General features: G+C 42.3%; 1 protein-coding gene across 2 annotated transcripts in view; it reads right to left on the bottom strand.

Moving 5' to 3' along the window:
• Positions 1–454: 454 nt before the first annotated feature.
• The window catches only part of osbpl3b (oxysterol binding protein-like 3b), a 72,555-nt gene continuing 53,783 nt past the window's right edge, over positions 455–19,226 (bottom strand). For both annotated transcript variants that reach the window (XM_010884525.5, XM_010884526.5), the window contains 4 exons: positions 4,477–4,621; positions 2,713–2,839; positions 2,196–2,318; positions 455–2,049 (listed from right to left, as the gene is read on the bottom strand). In XM_010884525.5, coding sequence (XP_010882827.3) covers positions 1,953–2,049; positions 2,196–2,318; positions 2,713–2,839; positions 4,477–4,621 — 492 coding nt within the window. In that variant the 3' untranslated portion in view covers positions 455–1,952. The remainder of the gene's footprint in view (positions 2,050–2,195; positions 2,319–2,712; positions 2,840–4,476; positions 4,622–19,226) is intronic.

The following is a 19,226-nucleotide window of genomic DNA, read 5'->3' as shown; positions in this document are numbered from 1 at the left end:
ATGGTGGTTGCAGTTGGTGGGTATCCCTGTAGCTGATGCTTGGCAAAGTGGGTAGAGTGATTTCCTGCCTGTTGGGCCCTGTCCGGGGCCTCCCCCAGATAAGGCCACAGTGTCACTGGACCCCCGTCTCAGCCCAAAGGTTTTACGCTGCTATATTATTGTGCTGGGGGAGTATGGTCAGTTCTCCTCCACTGTAAATCCTTTACAAATCTAAGGAAAGTGCTCTCTGAATTTCCTTGTCTCCTGCTCCTTTTCAATTTAGGAGGACATGAGGTCTTGGACCACACCTCAGGAGTACCAGGCTTGAAAGACCCGTAGCTGTCCCTGGTCCTCCTGGTTGTGTTGCAGATCAAGATACCTGATGATTCCAGCTGCCACTCTGCTGACCATTCCTCCCCCTGGGTTGTCCCTGTACTTGTCCATCTGGTCATGCTTTTGAGTTGGATTATGTTTTACAGACTCTGGACACAGCCCACATGCATTTATCAAATATTACAATTTCAGCCAGAAGAGGACTGGCCACCCCTTAGAGCCTGGTTTCTCTATAGGTTTCTACCTAAGTTTCGGCCCTTCATATTGAGGTTTTCCTAGACACTGCATCAACACTGTTGTTGCTTGCTCTTTGGGGTTTCAGGCCAGGTGTTTTGTAAAACACTTTGTGACTACTGATGTAAAAAGGGCTTTATGAAATAAATGTGATTGATTGAAGTGCTTCCTATAGCTGTGGATTAGCTTCCTGCTGCTTCTTGTCAGTGACGGATGGTGCAAGTTGAAACGGTTGGTCATTGTGTCCGAAGGTCAGCTTGAATCAGCGTGGGAGTTGAATAAGGTCACCATTCCAACCATCTTTACACCAAAGAAATGCATAAGTGGACGGCAAAAGATTTCCGAATTTCAACAGTTTGGTAGAAGAGATGGTGCAGTATTTGACTAAAGTGCAAGGGTGCCAATGCCTTTGGCCATGACTGTAGTTCCACCATTAAGGCATTAAATAGGTGCAGAATATATACAGTATCTGACTTGTACTAACTATTAAAAGTTTTGCAAGTACCATGTAATTTATTCTCAGAGGTAGAAAACTACAGGTTTTAAAGGAATAGTTTGGGATTTAGGCCCTTTATCTACAGTACATCCCTAGAGTGAGATAAACTTGATATCATATGCTCTTGTGGTTATCAAGTTTCATGGTATCCACGTTTCTCTGACTCTGAGAATATATATAAACAAACTATCCTTTTAAGACTGCATTGTACTGGAAGAAGCTTTGCTAATGTAGACTATGTTACTAAGTTAGCATGGAGCAGTAATATTGAAAGAGAATTTTTCACAACCAACGAGGGTAGATATTCATTCCTTAGGACCTTGATGAAGCAGACAGTATTTCTTCTGTGCTCGTGTTTTGCCCATTTAGACACCACAGGTGAAAATACGGGATGCTGTCTTGCATAATTGTCTCTATGTCTGAAGTGTATGCTTCCATAAAGATGCTACAATACATTACTTGGATAAAATGTGTCTGTTAAGGCAATAAACTTGACAAACTGTCGAATTAAAAATGAAAAACGCAACCAAAGATAAACCAGCAACAAGCGTACAAGGGGAATGATGGCTAGTAGATGGGCAGAATCTTAGATGGTGTCTGTGCCCCAAATGTTGCTCCTCTGGATTACCCTCACAGTATGGTGCTCTACGTGGACCCATAGCATCCAGTGATACAGTAGAGCAGTTGGTCTCCAGTACCCAGAGCCGGCCTGGGTTACAGGAGTTACAGGAAGTCCAAACTTTGTCTTCCATCATTAGCGCAACGTAGTGAATGTTGGTTATGCAGGAGAAAACGAACACAAGGGTCACTTATCCAACTGGAAGTTGATTTGTAGCTTCTCATTTGGTTCATACTAATGAATGCAAAACAGGCGCCAAAGTCACATTATCTAGTGAGGTTTAAATGGAGGTCACCACAACATGGGGCAGTCCATGTGGACGAAGCCTGGGGTCCTCCTCAGGTCCCAGTAGGTGTTGTTGCTAACCCATGTGTCCTCTTTTGATTTCCTGCGGAAGACAGAACAAGAAATTCTCTGCCTGAACTGAAAAATAACATTAAATTGCAAAGAGTTATCCTGCTGTAGCTCCAAAAAATACATTTTCACCGATCACTTTTGTGACAGCACTGGCTCTATCCAACTCTACGACTTTACCTGAAGAATCTGGGCTGATGGGCCTTGCCATTTTCGTCCAGGACTTTGCGTCGGTCTCGCTGCTGATGTTCGATCTTCTGTTTTTGCTCCTCCGCGGCCTCTAAGTTGCCCTCCTCCAGCAGCCTTGCACACACACGCGCACACACACATACACATACTTCGGTCACTTGAGCTTTGTGTAGGGGAGTATTCCCCAAATATATGGTATGTCTGCATTAATCCATCAAAGCATATCTCTATATCATATTTTACAACACACACTCCACAACCCCACCACGACCGTACTACCCCACCACGACCGTACTATCCCACCATGACCGTACTACCCCACCACGACCTTACTACCCCACCACAACCGTACTACCACACCACGACCGTACTACCCCACCACGACCGTACTACCCCACCACATACTACCCCACCACGACCATAGAAGGCAGAGTTGTCCCACTCATCCCACGTGAGATGATGGTGTGCTACAGTGACATTTGTCTCTTGTAATCTCTCGGCATCTCACCTCTGGTCTAGCCGTAGCCGTGTGTCTGTGGGAGGCAGCAGTAGTTTCAGCGACGGGTCCAGCTCGTTGAGCTCCATGGCAAACTTTGTGAAGCCGTAGTACTGCTCGTGGTCAGCCGGCATGGCATCTGAAAGCCCATGGACAATCAAAGGGGATCGTTGGCATCCGAGGGAAGAGTAATTCTACAGGCAAGCAGGTTGTTGTCCGCATACTCTGGTTTCATAACAAATACTTAAGAAAAAAAGATACTAAAAAGGTATATACTGGAACCCAGATACCCACATATCCTAGATGCACTCACCTAAAGGATTATTAGGAACACCATACTAATACTGTGTTTGACCCCCTTTCGCCTTCAGAACTGCTTTAATTCTACGTGGCATTGATTCAACAAGGTGCTGAAAGCATTCTTTAGAAATGTTGGCCCACAATGATAGGATAGCATCTTGCAGTGGATGGAGATTTGTGGGATGCACATCCAGGGCACGAAGCTCCCGTTCCACCACATCCCAAAGATGCTCTATTGGGTTGAGATCTGGTGACTGTGGGGGCAGTTTCAGTACAGTGAACTCATTGTCATGTTCAAGAAACCAATTTGAAATGATTCAAGCTTTGTGACATTATCCTGCTGGAAGTAGCCATCAGAGGATGGGTACATGGTGGTCATAAAGGGATGGACATGGTCAGAAAAATGCTCAGGTAGGCCGTGGCATTTAAACGATGCCCAATTGGCACTAAGGGGCCTAAAGTGTGCCAAGAAAACATCCCCCACACCATTACACCACCACCACCAACCTGCACAGTGGTAACAAGGCATGATGGATCCATGTTCTCATTCTGTTTACGCCAAATTCTGACTCTACCATCTGAATGTCTTAACAGAAATGGGGACTCATCAGACCAGGCAACATTCTTCCAGTCTTCAACTGTCCAATTTTGGTGAGCTCGTGCAAATTGTAGCCTCTTTTTCCTATTTGTAGTGGAGATGATTGGTACCCGGTGGGGTCTTCTGCTGTTGTAGCCCATCTGCCTCAAGGTTGTGCGTGTTGTGGCTTCAGAAATGCTTTGCTGCATACCTCGGTTGTAACGAGTGGTTATTTCAGTCAAAGTTGCTCTTCTATCAGCTTGAATCAGTCGGCCCATTCTCCTCTGACCTCTAGCATCAACAAGGCATTTTCACCCACAGGACTGCCGCATACTGGATGTTTTTCCCTTTTCACACCATTCTTTGTAAACCCTAGAAATGGTTGTGCGTGAAAATCCCAGTAACTGAGCAGATTGTGAAATACTCAGACCAGCCCGTCTGGCACCAACAACCATGCCACGCTCAAAATTGCTTAAATCACCTTTCTTTCCCATTCTGACATTCAGTTTGGAGTTCAGGAGATTGTCTTGACCAGGACCACACCCCTAAATGCATTGAAGCAACTGCCATGTGATTGGTTGATTATATAATTGCATTAATGAAAAATTTAACAGGTGTTCCTAATAATCCTTTAGGTGAGTGTATATTGGCGACAGAAATAGATGTGGAGTTACATTTTGGTAGAAACTAAGAAAAAGGAATGTATGAATAATAACAGGCTTGCAAGGCTATTCCTTTCATGGTTTCTAGGCATCCTTGGATAGCTTGGTCCTAGCTAGAGAGAGATACCAGGCTGACTAGGTGAGGTTCACCCATTATTAGAGCAACTCAAACTGTCCTGGTTCATGTTTAGGTAGAGACACCAGGCTGACTAGGTGAGTTTTTAGTGTGACTCCTACTTGCTCTCCAGATGCAGGTGGCAGAGGGCGGGTCTCCACAGTACATCCCCTCGTTCCACTTCCCAAACAGTCGGTGGATGACTTTGCCCTTGTGGTCTGTGATGGAGCCCTCCACCTCGTTCACACTGGAGTTCCAGTACTTGGCCTGTAGATGGGGATTATACCGTTTTTGTATATGCTTTGGTACTATTCACACAAGTATGTGGTAATATTGTGACACCCTTATTACAAAAAAACATCCGGAAAGGCATGTTTCACATTGAAATACAAAGTACATGGATAACTTTTGATATTAATTTCTTCTCTATTGTTATAATAACTTTAACTATCACTATGCTCATTATGCCTAATTGATCATCACTCAACCATTTGGTGAAGATACTGTATGTATTTTACATTGTTTTGCCTACTATGTTCAGATTGAAAAGTACAGAATCATCCCTCTAAGGCCATTGATTTGTAGGTGACCTCTGTGGGATTCAAACCCACAAATTTGGTGTTGTCAGTGTGAGCCACAAAAGACCACTGCATCGCCTATATACAATACTATCAAACAGCACATGATTGCCATCCAATAAACCACAACTGATAAGCATATAACCATATAATTCATGTGAACACTGGTTTCAACATGGAGCAGGATGGACAGCAAGGCAGGGGAATAAATCAGATTGCCCCAGAAGAGGGCCAAAACTACAAACTGAACTGCTGTGAACCATCACAAGTACATCTCTGTTGATGTACACCAGCAGTTGCACCTCCAGTCACCACCCTGTCAAGCTCCTGAAGTCTGCAGATGACACCACCCTCACCCGCTCCCCACATACACACACAACCCTCAACTAGACAAATGTAGGACTCCTCCCCACATACACACACAACCCTCAACTAGACAAATGTAGGACTCCTCCCCACATACACACACAACCCTCAACTAGACAAATGTAGGACTCCTCCCCACATACACACAACCCTTAACTGGACAATTCTTGCAATGGTTTTTAGTATATTTTTTGTAATTTATTAATGCACAGTCTAATGTTTTTATGCTCAGCCCACTATTCCTATTTGTTTTTATTTATTTTGTAAAAAATTGCTGCACCAACAGACCAGAACAAATTTGTGAAGTTGTGAAACTTACTTGGTAATAAAACTCTTTCTGATTCTGATACAGCAAGCTTCTACCGGGCCAAAACTCGACAGTGTCGGCGCAACATCATTGGCCAATGAGCAACTGTCTATGTGCCTGGACAACATGGGGAAACATATTTCTGTGTGTAACCATATCTGAAGACGGGGTGGTGGGACATAAGACACTTTACCAGGGTCTTGAACACTATGTGACTGCACACCTGATTGATTACTCGCTGAAATTGTGCGTGATAATGTTAGGTTCCACCATTCAAAGGTGATTCTGGAATGGTTATGGGCCAATCCCTGTTTCCTGACCCTTGACCTGTCCCATAATCTCCTTCTGATTATGGAGGTGGAAGGTCTATGACAGCCTTCCCCATGAGCATGTCAGTCTCCTTCAGCTCGAGGAGTCATGACATTACTGTCATGGTACGGTGAGCAGCAGCGCCATACACTCTCAGTTTCCAATACATACGAACACATCCCGGACTGTCACGTGTCTTTAATCATTCACACCAGGTCCCAATTGATATCGTTTGTATGCATTTAAATGTTTCCCCTCTGCTCCCCACATTGTGGATCACTGTTATTGTCAAGTTTGCCTGCTTTCGTTTTGCTGCTTTAGTTCAGCCCTTTTCTTTTGTTGTGTTTTGTTTACTCTGTGTTTATTTCGATGAAAATATCAACACCGACTACCCCTGCCCGCACCTGGTTCCTTGCTCCGCAACACTACACCAAATCGTTTCAATTACTTGGTGACCAGCGTCAGGTTTGGATGCATTTTGTAATGGGCAATGTACAGTCACAGTTTTGCCTAATGTGAAAACAATGAAACAAACTGTAGACTTCCTTCAGCACTTCAAAGAGTAACTTTGAAACAGGTGTCTTACATTGTTTAGCCTTGGAGTAACTATCGGTAACTACCAATGACTAAACTTAAACAATTGCACTGTATTAGACTACAGTATATGGCCAAACATAAATGGACGCCCAACCATCACACCTATATGAGCTTGTTGGACATCCCATTCCAAAACCATGGGCATTAATCTGGAGATGCCCCCTTTATCATCAATGACAGTATACAGTCTTTTGTAATAGTTGTCTATGAGGCCCAGGATCCTTGCAGGTGGTATAGTTGCCCATTCATCTTGGAGAAATGCCTCCAGGTCATGCAAACGTGCGGTTCATGCAAAGTTGCATGAGCCGCACGTTTGAGATCTCCCAAGAGTGGCTCGATGATATTAAGGTCAGGCGACTGTGATGGCTCAACTTTTTCTCGCCATCAATTTTACAAGATTCCCTGTGCCTTTAGAGCTCACACAGCCCCAAAACATCAATGAGCCACCACCACGCTTCACAGTGGGGATGGTATTCTGTTCACTATAGGCCTTGTTGACCCGTCTCCAAACATAGCGCTTATGGTTGTGACCATAAAGCACATTTTTGGTCTCCTCACTCCAAATTACAGTGTGCCAGAAGCTGTGAGGCGTGTCAAGGTGTTGTCGGGCATATTGTAACCTGGCTTTTTTGTGGCATTGGCGCAGTAAAGGCTTGTTTGTGAAAAAAAGGCAAGGCAAGGAGGCCAACCACTCCTTCATTGGTTGTGAGAGCAAAGACAAACCACCAGAATGGCATTAGTAGTGGCAAGTAACACAGAAAGGTCAACAGGGTCAGATATGAAGTAACATTATACTCATTTTTATGTTTGTTCTTTAAGTCCCTAGCCATCGAGATCCAAGTTCCAGGCCATACCAGATCACAGGCCAGACCAGACCCTCATCTGAAAGGAATTAACTTAAATAGACATGGTGATTAACCTACCAGAACACAGGTGTGCACAGTGAACATACACATGCCACGATCCAAGGCTGCTTGGAAACCAGAGCATGGCACATGGACTGTGACACAGCTTGACCACTATTTTCATATCTTCTATTTGTGTCCCAACAGCGAGCTGGAGGCCAGGAGTGGAGGTCCAACGTACAACTTCAAGTGAAATGGAAGAAAGTAACACTCTTGGAAGTAGGTTGAATGAGTGTAAGACAAAACAACAGTCCTGTAGTCCTGTTAAACATTCAATGTTACTCAGCCCTGTCCTTGTCTCACAGGGCGGTGAACAACATGTCCCACCAAACTCTACAGGTACTTGTTGTTTAACATTATAAATAAAATGACTGGAGGGTCCCTTGGAAATGCTTTTAAAAACTTGGCACCTACTTCAAACACCTGATTCAACTCAAATGTTAGAGTAGTATGATAGATACAGTATCTATCAGTATACCCGAAGGCCAAGTGTTTAAGGCTGGTGTGACTGATCAAATGGTTTTTAATGCCAGTTTATAACAATAAAGAAAATAACACATGATGAATTTAAACAATACATACACAGCACCAGGACAATTTCCTCAACTATTATTTGCATATGCCAGCTCAAATAAAAATGTCTTTAGCCTCACTTTAAAAATGCCAAGGGTTAGTGCAGCTCTGATTTCAACAGGGAGGCTATTCCACAGTTTAGGAGCAGCAATGGAGAAAGCTCGGTCTCCTCTGGTCTTAAGTTTTGTTCTAGGGACCACCAGAAGGCCTTGGTTTGCAGACCTAAGAGCTCTTGGTGGTTGATGAACAGTCAGTAAGTCCTTGAGGTAGGATGGAGCCATCCCATGTAGTGATTTAAAAACTAGTAATAAAACTTTAAAAGTAATTCTATGGCAGACTGGTAGCCAGTGAAGTGCCTTGAGGACAGGAGTTATGTGATCTCTTTTCCGCGTTCCCGTCAGAGCTCTTGCAGCGGCATTCTGGACTATTTGAAGACGGTTCATGGATGATTCATTGATCCCCAGATAAAGTGAATTACAATAGTCTAGCCTTGTGGTGATAAAAGCATGTATAATTTTTTCAAAGTTAGAATTAGATAGTATAGATTAAATTTTTACCAGGGTTCGTAGCTGGTAGAAGCATGATTTCACAACTTGATTGATCTGTCTATCAAGCTTTAGGGCACTATCTAGTACCACTCCCAGGTTTCTTACATATGGCCTCACATATGGTGTCAGTGTACCAAGATTTATATTTGTTGTGTTATGTAGACTGGAAGATGTAAACACCATAACCTCAGTCTTTTTCTCATTCAGACTAAGAAAATTTTGCGACATCCATGCTTTCACCTCCTCAAGGCAAGCAGCGATCTGTGTTTGATTATTATTAAGAGGAAAATATATTTGTGTGTCGTCTGCGTAACAATGATAATTCAAGTCATATTTTTTAAAAATAGTACTCAGAGGAAGCATGTATAGAAAAAATAACATCGGAGCCAGTGTGGAACCTTGCGGAATTCCACACATTAATTTTGCTGAGGAAGATCGGTGGTTACTAATGTTAACTGAAAAACTCCTATTGGTAAGATAAGACTGAAACCAATTTAAAACTGTGCCTTTAATGCCCACTATGTGTTCTAAACGAGATAATAAAACGTTGTGGTCTACCGTATCAAAGGCAGCACTTAAATCCAGGAGTATCAGTGCTACTGAGTTTCCAGAGTCAGTGGCTATAAAAATGTCATTTAGCACTTTTACAAGCGCCGTTTCAGTAGAGTGAAATTGTTTAAAACCGGATTGAAATATATCAAAAATTTTGTTTTTGTTTAAAAAAGTTTGGAGCTGACTTAGAACTACTTTATCTAAAATTTTTGTTACAAATGGTAGATGTGAAATAGGTCTGAAATTTGATAGGTCAAATGGGTCTAAATTTGGCCTCTTTAGTATGGGTTGCACTGACGCATGTTTTAAGCACTCAGGGATGACTCCCAACTCAAGGCATTTATTTACCAAATGTAGAAGTGTTGTACCCACTACATTAAACACTTTTTTTAATAATCGTGCCGGGATAGTGTCTAATGGTGATCCTGTAGGTTTTAGCTGCCTGACAGTGTCATTTAAAGAAGTCATAGTAATTGGTGTAAACTTATTTAGCCTGCCGGTGAAATTCAACTGGCCTGCCGGGGTGCCAGTGATCACATGCATGTTATTTCTAATTTCAGCTATCTTGGCTATGAAAAATTTGCAAAACCGCTCACACATAGCCACTGACTCACTCGGGTAGATGGACACAACTGGATTTGTGACATTATTAATCATCTTAAAAAGAACTCTAGGATTGTTGCAGTTCTTATCTATGAGAGTAGAGAAGTATTTTGATTTGGCCATTCTCAACTCATTTTGATACTTAAAAAGAGAATCTTTAAGCATCTCGTAAGAGATCTGTAATTTGTCTCTTTTCCATTTCCTCTCGGCCCTTCTGCATATCTGTCTCAGGGTTCGGGTGGTATTATTTACCCATGGTTCAGAGGATGTTTTTTGATTTTTTGTTTTTAACGGTGCTATATCATCTAAAATTATACTACAAATGGAATTAAAATTATATAATAGTTCGTCCGGGTTCAGATCTGGTGAAGCAAATTCAGGGTAGTTTGAGAGCTCCTCAAAAGCTTCAGCAAAAGTAGTAGAAGTAGCGTCAGTGATTCTACGTGTCTTCAAGACAGTTTTATGTAGATTTATAGGGTTAAGTGCTAGCGGCATATTGAATGTGATAGGGTTATGATCAGAGAAACTATGTTCGCATATCTCAATTTCACTCAGCAGTATCCCATGAGAAAAAATAAGGTCAAGGGTGTGCCCCTTTATATGTGTTGGTCTACTCACCAGCTGCACTAGGTCAAAATCTTCAGTTAAATTAATAAATTCTTTAGCAATTGAATTTTGGGGACAACATATATGAATATTAAAATCCCCCATAATTAAAATTTTCTCAAAGTTTGACATAATACCTCCTACGAGGTCAGCAAACTCATTTAAAAAGTCTTTATGTGGCTTTGGGGGCCTATAGACCACAGCAACAGCAATAGGAGAACTAGAGTCTAGGACAAGCAGCTGTACTTCAAAGCTGTTGTAGGCCGATTTTTTTATAGTCCGACATTTAAAACAGTCTTTAAAAATTGTAGCCAACCCGCCCCCCCTCTTTACAGAGCGTGGGGTATTTTGGTATTTACATTTGGGCGGCAACAGTTCCGAAAACGGGGATAAGTCTCCACTTGGAAGCCATGTTTCAGTAATAAATAGGAAATCTAGTGCTCGAGCAGTGAAGAAGTCTCTGATAATAAAAGTCTTGTTTACCACCGACCTCGCGTTAATGAGAGCCATCCTTAGCTGTACAGGATCTTCTGCCTGTCGCAATGTCCTGCGTAGCGGTCGGATCAGATGAGCCGAAACGCCGTGACGGCGATGGTGAGGCGAGCGCTGTCCAGCAGAGATCCACCGATCTCCCACGCTTGTTAGAACAGGTATATTCCAAGAATAGTCGTCCCCGCCCGCACACGACGTGTAGGAGCGGCCATCCCCATCTTCCTCAGGTCGATCAATCCCAGTGATCCGCTTACTGCTTGTCCGCAGAAGGAACCTGAGCCTGACGGTCAGGCCGCCACGCTTACCCCGTCTCTTCCGACGTCTGTTTACCGGGGCATAGTATGGTGGTACCCGATATATCCCCACCGGTAGCTCCGTCAGGAAGGGGGGAGGTGAGTAACGTGCAGGTGTTTGATTCCATCTTGCTTCGGTGGATATGCGTAAATTTAAAAGTGTTTGCCGGTCATATGCTAACAAAGTTGATGCAATTTGTCCCCATACCAACAGCAACCACATGGATATGAACGTACTATAATATACAGGCGTCAGCAGACGGCTTGCCATATACACCGGCGCCATCTTGCTCGTCTACCTGCTTTCAAATGCTAACAAGAGTTATAACAAAATGGACAAACAACTTGCACCAAAAATTTTAAAGATCATCAAAGCAACAATGGGTATGATTCTGGAAAACGTTGTTGGGGCTATTCTACACAAAGCATGCATCGGATGCGAAGTGGACCACCCGAGCCAGACAAGACATTCATGTCTCGAACCGCCTGAGTATTTTTTTGAGGCCCATTATGATGACATTGTGGCGACAGTTTTAACACTGCGACTGAAACATGTGTTGGTCAAGGCTTTGAACGCATCTGGTTTTCACACACCGATGACTGATGTTCACGAGGCCGCTGAGAACTTTCTGCACAAGCTCAAGTTGGAGCCGAACATCACACAGAGACTGAGTGAGAACAGGGATTAGTACATGGATGAATTTAATGAGGATGTTGTATGCGACGCAGCGAGGTCATGGTTTGATGAAAGCAAAGAGTCTGTAGTCTAAGGCCGGGGTAGCTTCAGTTCTCATGTTCACATGTATATAAAGAAAGACTATGAGAAATCTGAATGTTTGTGTAACTTTTCTGAATATATTGGTTGTGTAATTTCGAAAACTCAAATAAAACATTGTTAAACATGTATTAATTCTCATTATTGCTCGAACACTCTACGATGTCTGAACAGGTTATGAAAAGTATTTACTATGACCCGGCAAACCCTGGTGCTTATGTGGGTAGAGAGGGTTTGAAAAGAGCATACTTGGAAAAAACCGGGGAGATCCTCAAAAATGGTGAGGCCGATGACTGGCTGCTTGCCCAGGATACATACACGCTACACAGGCCTGTAGCTATACATTTCAAAAGAAATAGAGTTATTGTTCATGATATAAATTCACAATTTCAGCTGGATTTGGTTGACATGAGTGCTTACAGTGTGGAAAACGATAACATGAAATTTATGTTAACATGCATAGATGTATTAAGCAAATACGCATGGATTCGCGTGCTGAGAAATAAAAGCGCTATAGAGGTAAAGCGAGCATTTGAAGACATATTAAAAGAAGGAAGAACACCACAAAAAGTCCAAACGGACAAGGGGAAGGAGTTTTTTAATTCACATTTTGAAATGTTGATGAAGAAGTACAACATAAAACATTTTGCTACAGGAAATTATGTCAAAGCGAGTATCGTTGAGAGGTTTAATAAAACAATTAAATCACGAATGTGGAGGTATCTGACAGCAGCCAACACTCACCGCTATGTTGAGGTTATTCAAGATTTAGTTCGTGGGTACAACCATAGCTACCATCGGTCTATTAAGATGAAGCCTGCTGACGTTTGTGAAGAAAATGTTAGATTAGTTCTCAAGAACCTGTATGGCACAACATTAACGAGAAATGGTAATCAAAGCTACAAGTTCCAGGTTGGGGATACTGTGAGACTCTCAAAGCTGAGAGGTGCGTTTACAAAAGGCTATGAAAAAGGGTACACAGATGAATATTTTACAATAACAGAATGCATTCCTCGGGTACCTCCTGTATATAGAATAAAAGATTACGATGGTGATGTGATAGTTGGGACCTTTTATGAACAGGAATTGCTGAAAATAATCGTGGCCAAGGATAAAACTTTTAAAGTGGAAGCAGTTTTGAATGAGAAAGTACAGAAAGGAAAGGGAGGAAAATGTGTCTTGTGAAGTGGCTTGGTTGGCCTGAGAAATTCAACAGCTGGATACCATCGGAACAAGTGGTTGACCTAGAAACTGGATAAAACTCCAGGGTTTACAGGATCACGTCATTTACATTGACTGCGATCAGCATGGGTGACGGTGGCTTCTACATAACGCTGCCCAGTAACTCATCGAGACATGTCTATCCAAGCAACACAAGTTCGTGCTATACCACTAAATTTGCCAAAGGTATAGATTTGAAAGGCGATTGGGAAGTATCTTTGATAGAGTTCCAATACCCGCATACGTGGAATACTTTTACACGGGGCGAAAACGCATTTGAACTACATGACTTGAAAAATGACAAAACTTGGAAATATGCACTCGACACCGGTTATTACAGCAGCATATTAAAACTAGTGATAGAGCTCAACAGTCATATAAAAACACATGGTTTATCGGTGGGGTACGATGAATTTAAAAATAGAGTGTTTCTAAAAGGTGAACCACAGTTTAGTTTGAAATTTAGCGCAAAACTGGAACAGATATTGGGGTTAAAACCAGGCGAGCGGTGGCCCGCCACATGGTACGGAACATACCCCACAGATATTCTGGCGGGGTTTAACACCCTATACATCTACACAGATATAATTGATTATCAATGTGTTGGTGACAGTCATGTCCCACTGCTGCGAACTGTACATATTACAGGGAGAAAGAATGAAGTTGTCACAGTGACGTACGACAAGCCACACTACGTACCTCTTAGTAAGCGACAATTTGATGAGATCTGTATTGAAGTAAAATCTGATCAAAACCAGCTGGTTTCATTTGTAGTGGGGAAGGTGATTGCAAAATTACACTTCAGACCCGTCAAACAATCTTTTAGAGTTTAAGATGCAGCCGCAGAAGCTCTATGATGATCCTCAAAGGTATGTTGAATACTACACAACACAGGCCGGTAACGGTTTACCAGGGTATCATGGTAGCTCAGCAATGTATGGGGCCGGTCTAGGTGGCCTTTTCCGAGGGCTTTTCCGGATGGCAATACCTTTGTTGAAGCGCGGGTTCTCCATAGCAAAACCACATCTGAAGAGTGCGGCTAGGAATATAGTCGGCGATGTTGTCAACAGTGTTATGTCACGACAAACAAAACAGCAGGATGGTTCTGGATTAATGGTTATGTCTCGAGGTGTTAGAAAAAGACCACCTGGTAGGCGGAGCCTACCCAAGAGTAAAAAACGCAAGAATGAGACAAAAACAAGAGCCAAGGTTAAAAGAGGACATACACCCCGGAGGACACTCAAAGGGAACACGACAAAGCTGATTAAGAATATATTTTAGAGAGATGGCACTCCTACACCGTATGTCTGGCGAATGTATGAAGACAGAGTTGGATTTATTCACAGTTCCATTCACACAGACATCTATCGAGAAAAATACATACATTGAAATACCGACCCTATCAGCAATATCTGACGCAGCCCCTCTGGAGTTCTTTATTGCCGGGAATGGCGAAGACTACGTTGATCTAAACAATACTTTGCTGTACCTACGTGTAAAAGTCACTAAACCGGACGGAACCAATATTGATGCCGGAGCCCGTGTTGGGGTTATCAACTATCCGATAGCCACCCTATTTTCACAAGTGGATGTCTCCTTGGGTGATCATTTACTTAGCCAGAGTAGCAACACATACCCCTACAGAGCCGTTATAGAGAGCATTCTGAATTATGGATGTGATACATTAAAGACACAGTTTTCAGCTGGGTTGTTTTACAAGGATGCCGCAGGTCACATGGATGTTACGGACCCTGCAGGCGAGAACGATGGACTTACGAAAAGGGCAGCCTATTCGGCGGATAGCACAACATTTGAAATGATCGGCCCTGTTCATAGCGATATCTTCTTTCAAGAGAAACTTATGTTAAACGGCGTTGACATAAAGGTTAGGATGGTGCGCGGTAAAGATGAGTTCTGCCTTATGGGGGTCGGGGATGTGCGTTATCGTTTGCATATACTATCAGCATCACTATTTGTCAAGAAAGTGTCTGTTTCGCCAGCTGTGAAACTTGGACACGCTCAAGCGCTACTCTCAACCAATGCCAAGTACCCAATTGAAAGAGTGTGTATGAAGACATTTAGTTTACCGGCTGGGGGTCGTGTTTGTAACCAGGAAAACCTATTTTTAGGACCTCTGCCAAAATGTATTGTAATCGGATTGGTGGACAATGACAGTTTTACCGGAAGTTACACAAAGAATCCATTTAATTTCAAACATTATAATTTGGAGTTTATGGCTATGTATGTGGATGGTCAGCAATTTCCTAGCAAACCATTCCAACCAAATTACACAACAGGGTCAGCAGTGCATGAATTTTACCAATTGGCCTTAGCTTCAGGAAAACACCTAAAGGACCAAGCCTTGGCTATTGACAGGTCGGACTTCTTACACGGCTATGCCCTTTATGCATTCAACTGCGCACCAGACGAGGAATGTGGTCAGCACATATCCTTGATCAAGTCAGGGAATGTACGACTTGAGATGAGGTTCAGACAACCACTACCCCAAACAATTAATTTAGTTGTTTATTCAATCTTTGACTCCATTATCGAAGTGTCAAACCGGCGACAAGTCATGGTTGACTACTATTAGGAGAACTGTGTGGAAATGAATACCGCAGAGTTGACCAGTGTGGTGAACCAATTTTCATGTAGGACCCATTTCTATGGTGTGCTGGCAAGTGACCAACTACCTAGGGTGCCTGTCCGAGATGTTGCATCAATGATGATTGTTAATACACACCCGAGCAATCAACCTGGGGAGCACTGGCTTGCTATTTACATAACGGATGATGGCATTGGAAGGTTTTATGACAGTTTTGGAAACCCCCCGGATTTTACATATTTTCCCAAGTCAATCAAGGCCTTTCTGAAAACCTGTGAGAATGTGGAATACAGTTCAAAACAAGTACAGGACCTGGTTTCAACCACGTGTGGACAGCATTGTTTGTTCTTTCTCTTTCTAATGACAAAAGGTCTGAGTTATAAAGATTTTATGTCTTTTTATGCTGATGATTTACGAGAAAATGATGCCCTAGTCTCAAAGTTTGTAGCTAAGATGTACCAGAGTAAGCGTGATAAGCAAATGTTTAATTGCATACAACATGCTCAATCTTGTGAAACGTTTAATTTGTGCCATGGTTGTTGAAGAAATAGAAAAGCCAATCACGTGTATGTCAAATTTATTATTAAAAAATAAAAACAAAAATAAAAACCACATCAATGTTTACATATTATTTTTCATACAACATTTATTCAAGATAAAACAAACATACAATGTATCACAAATAAAATAAAAACACATTAAAATGGAAGCCATTTTGCGGGGTCCGTGGTATGAGGTTCAAAGAAAGCTTTGGTTGTTTGAAAACCAGTTGCTGGTGGTGTGGCTGAACCATCCATTGTGTCACCAGACTTTTGTTTCTACAAATTGATTTTACGTCTTACATGCGCATTTGGAATAGTTGTAAAAGGCATGTTGGGACATGCCATGGCCTCTAAAAACACACCCCACCCCAACGGTCTTCTATCGTCAGCAATTTTATTGGTAGCTGTCACACTTTTAACAAGATCCAATAGGTGCGAGCCCTTGATTATCTCTCCTTTGAAAACAAATTCACCATTTGAATTCCATGAAGTCAAATCTTTAGACCTGTGCATTCTATTAAGAATATATTCAACATTCTTTCTACGCTTCACAGGCACATTATCCAAAATTTCATCAACAAGGTCAACATTTCGGTCAACAGTTTGCTTATTCTCAGTCACGTTTACTACAGCAGACCCGGTCTCAGACCCAGGTAGACTTAAAGTCAGGGTGTTTGTATCAAGCTCCCCCTGGCGCACAACAGTCAAAAATCTTTGTAAAATGGCAGAGTATCTTTTAGCTTTCTCATGTAAATCCATATCAGGCTTCAACAGTATATTGCGAATTGATGAGTCCAAATCATTCTCAACAGATTGTCTTACATCGGTGCTAGTCGTTTTGGATTCTCGCAGTTTTTCCAACTAATGTTGTGGCACCAGAAACATTTTCTGAGCATGCTCCATGTTGTTTAACCCTGTCTCGATGCAATTAGACTGGTTAAGAACGGAACTGCAACACTTAGTAACGGCAGTAGAAAACCTCCAGATTGGTTGATGGTTTTTCTTTTCCGTGCAACTGAAGTGTTCTTTCTAGACATGTATATAATTTTGGCTTTTTGTCTCTTTACTTTTCGGAGCTGCGACTCGGTTAAGGGTATATTACCGCGCCTTAGATTAAGCGCTATTTCACAGAGTGATAGAATGAGGTCGGTGGATGCTGATTCTAAAATAACTTTTCGTTGACTTGCCGGTGCCTTAAATATTTTCAGAAGTGGTAAATTTCTACGAATGCGTTTAGACATGATCAAACTTTCTTAGGAACGTACACGACAGGCCAATCCCCTGAAAATAACCCTGTTCTCAGACGGTAGTCTTCTGGTGTTGTAGCTTTAAAGTCAATAAGTAAATAACCAAAAGGCGGATGTGTTGCATCTTTAAAACTCTCCATGAAGAATCGAGAAAGACCGGGGTATATCTGTCTGCCTAAAATACTGATCTGCTGATTGTCGCGGGGGTTTTTAAACAAGATGAGGTAGTTTGTGTTCAAGTTAATAGTTCTACTAGATTTGCCTTTAACAAACATGTTTTGGACGAGGTAAATTGCACTCAGGTTACGGTGGTGTGAATATTGTGTGAAAACTCGCTCCATCTCCAAACTCTCTGATGCACTTTTCATTAAATCGTCAATAATTAAAAGGTTGTTTTTCTGAATCGGTAGCAGATTGTCATCACACAGCGATGTTGGTAGACCTTCTATGAAATGTATCTCCCTTACTTTCAACAGTTCGTCATACAGCGGTTGCCAACATGAATAAACCCAGACGATATTTTGAATTTCTTTGGAGAATACAACCTCTGCATTATCCAACAACATCTTCACATCTTCACCTTTTGCTTTGAGACAGGTCAGACCTTTAACGGTTTTGTAACCATATGTCTTTGGCCCACCACTAACAAATTGATCGGTCAAGTCACCCAAGAACGGGCCCAGTGGGGGGACCCAATCCCCATGGCGTGTGACAAAGATCACGGAATCAGTGTCTGTGTAGAGTACACGTCTATCCAACTTTTCTAAGAGTGAATACAACTCGAGTCTAGCATAAGCTGTTGTGAACGCGGCAATAAATATGTTGCCGTTACGTGGTTTGATTGGTGTCTGTTTTGTGTAACGCCACTGTACCATCGCAACAGTGTCTGAGATGAACGAGAAATAACCAACATCTATTTCACTGGAAAAAAGGTAGTGGCTAAACTCCTCCGGATCTGTAATTAACATTGTGTTCATAAGGTTAGTCCGCTCACCCATCTTACCCCAAAGACTATTCATTGCCAATTTAGCTAAAGATCGCCTAGCACTGTTTACAACAATGTTTTCCTTGTCAAGCTGCACACCCTCCTTTTCATGATATTCACGGATATACCGGTCTTTAGCCTCATCGTCAACCACAGATGGTGGGAAGCCACTAGCTTCCTGCTTGTGCTTCAGGAATGTTCTCATGTAATCTGCAAAAAGATCATCTGATGTCCTGGTGAAATCCCAGACTTCAAATATTTCCACAATGCGATAACCTTTCTCAACAGCTCAATAGAAACCCAGGTACCGGTTAAAGATCTTTCTGAATCAGTATGTGAACAATCATTTACCTGGTTTTCAGACTCTGCACATAATCTACACAATGGAAAGAACAGCTTACCACCAACCCTGTGTGGTAAAACGGGGTGATAAAGGCCTTTCGGTGGACACACTGTAGCCTTAACAATACCAAAGTAAGTGTCTAGGGGTTTGAAATCTCGAAAGATTACGTCTGGATGCCCAATTGGATAAGTCTTTGTCTTGTTGCAGAATGGGTAAAGACTACAGACATCGTTATACTGAATAGTCTCCCCTTCTCGAGCCGTAAACTTCAGATGAATCGCATTAGTACGACCACCAAAAAGAGCATCCCGAGGGTCAAGGCGCTCTGGAGAACCAAAGGTCTTCAAGAAAGCTTTGACATCTGCGGATGTGTTTTTAAGCCGGTTCCACTCACACTCCCATATGTATTGAACATGTACGTTGTG

Source organism: Esox lucius, chromosome 20 (assembly GCF_011004845.1).
Source record: "Esox lucius isolate fEsoLuc1 chromosome 20, fEsoLuc1.pri, whole genome shotgun sequence".
NCBI classification, from domain to species: Eukaryota; Metazoa; Chordata; class Actinopteri; order Esociformes; family Esocidae; genus Esox; species Esox lucius.
The sequence above is the reverse complement of the archived record's forward strand: the minus strand, read 5'-3'. Positions and strand labels throughout refer to the sequence as shown.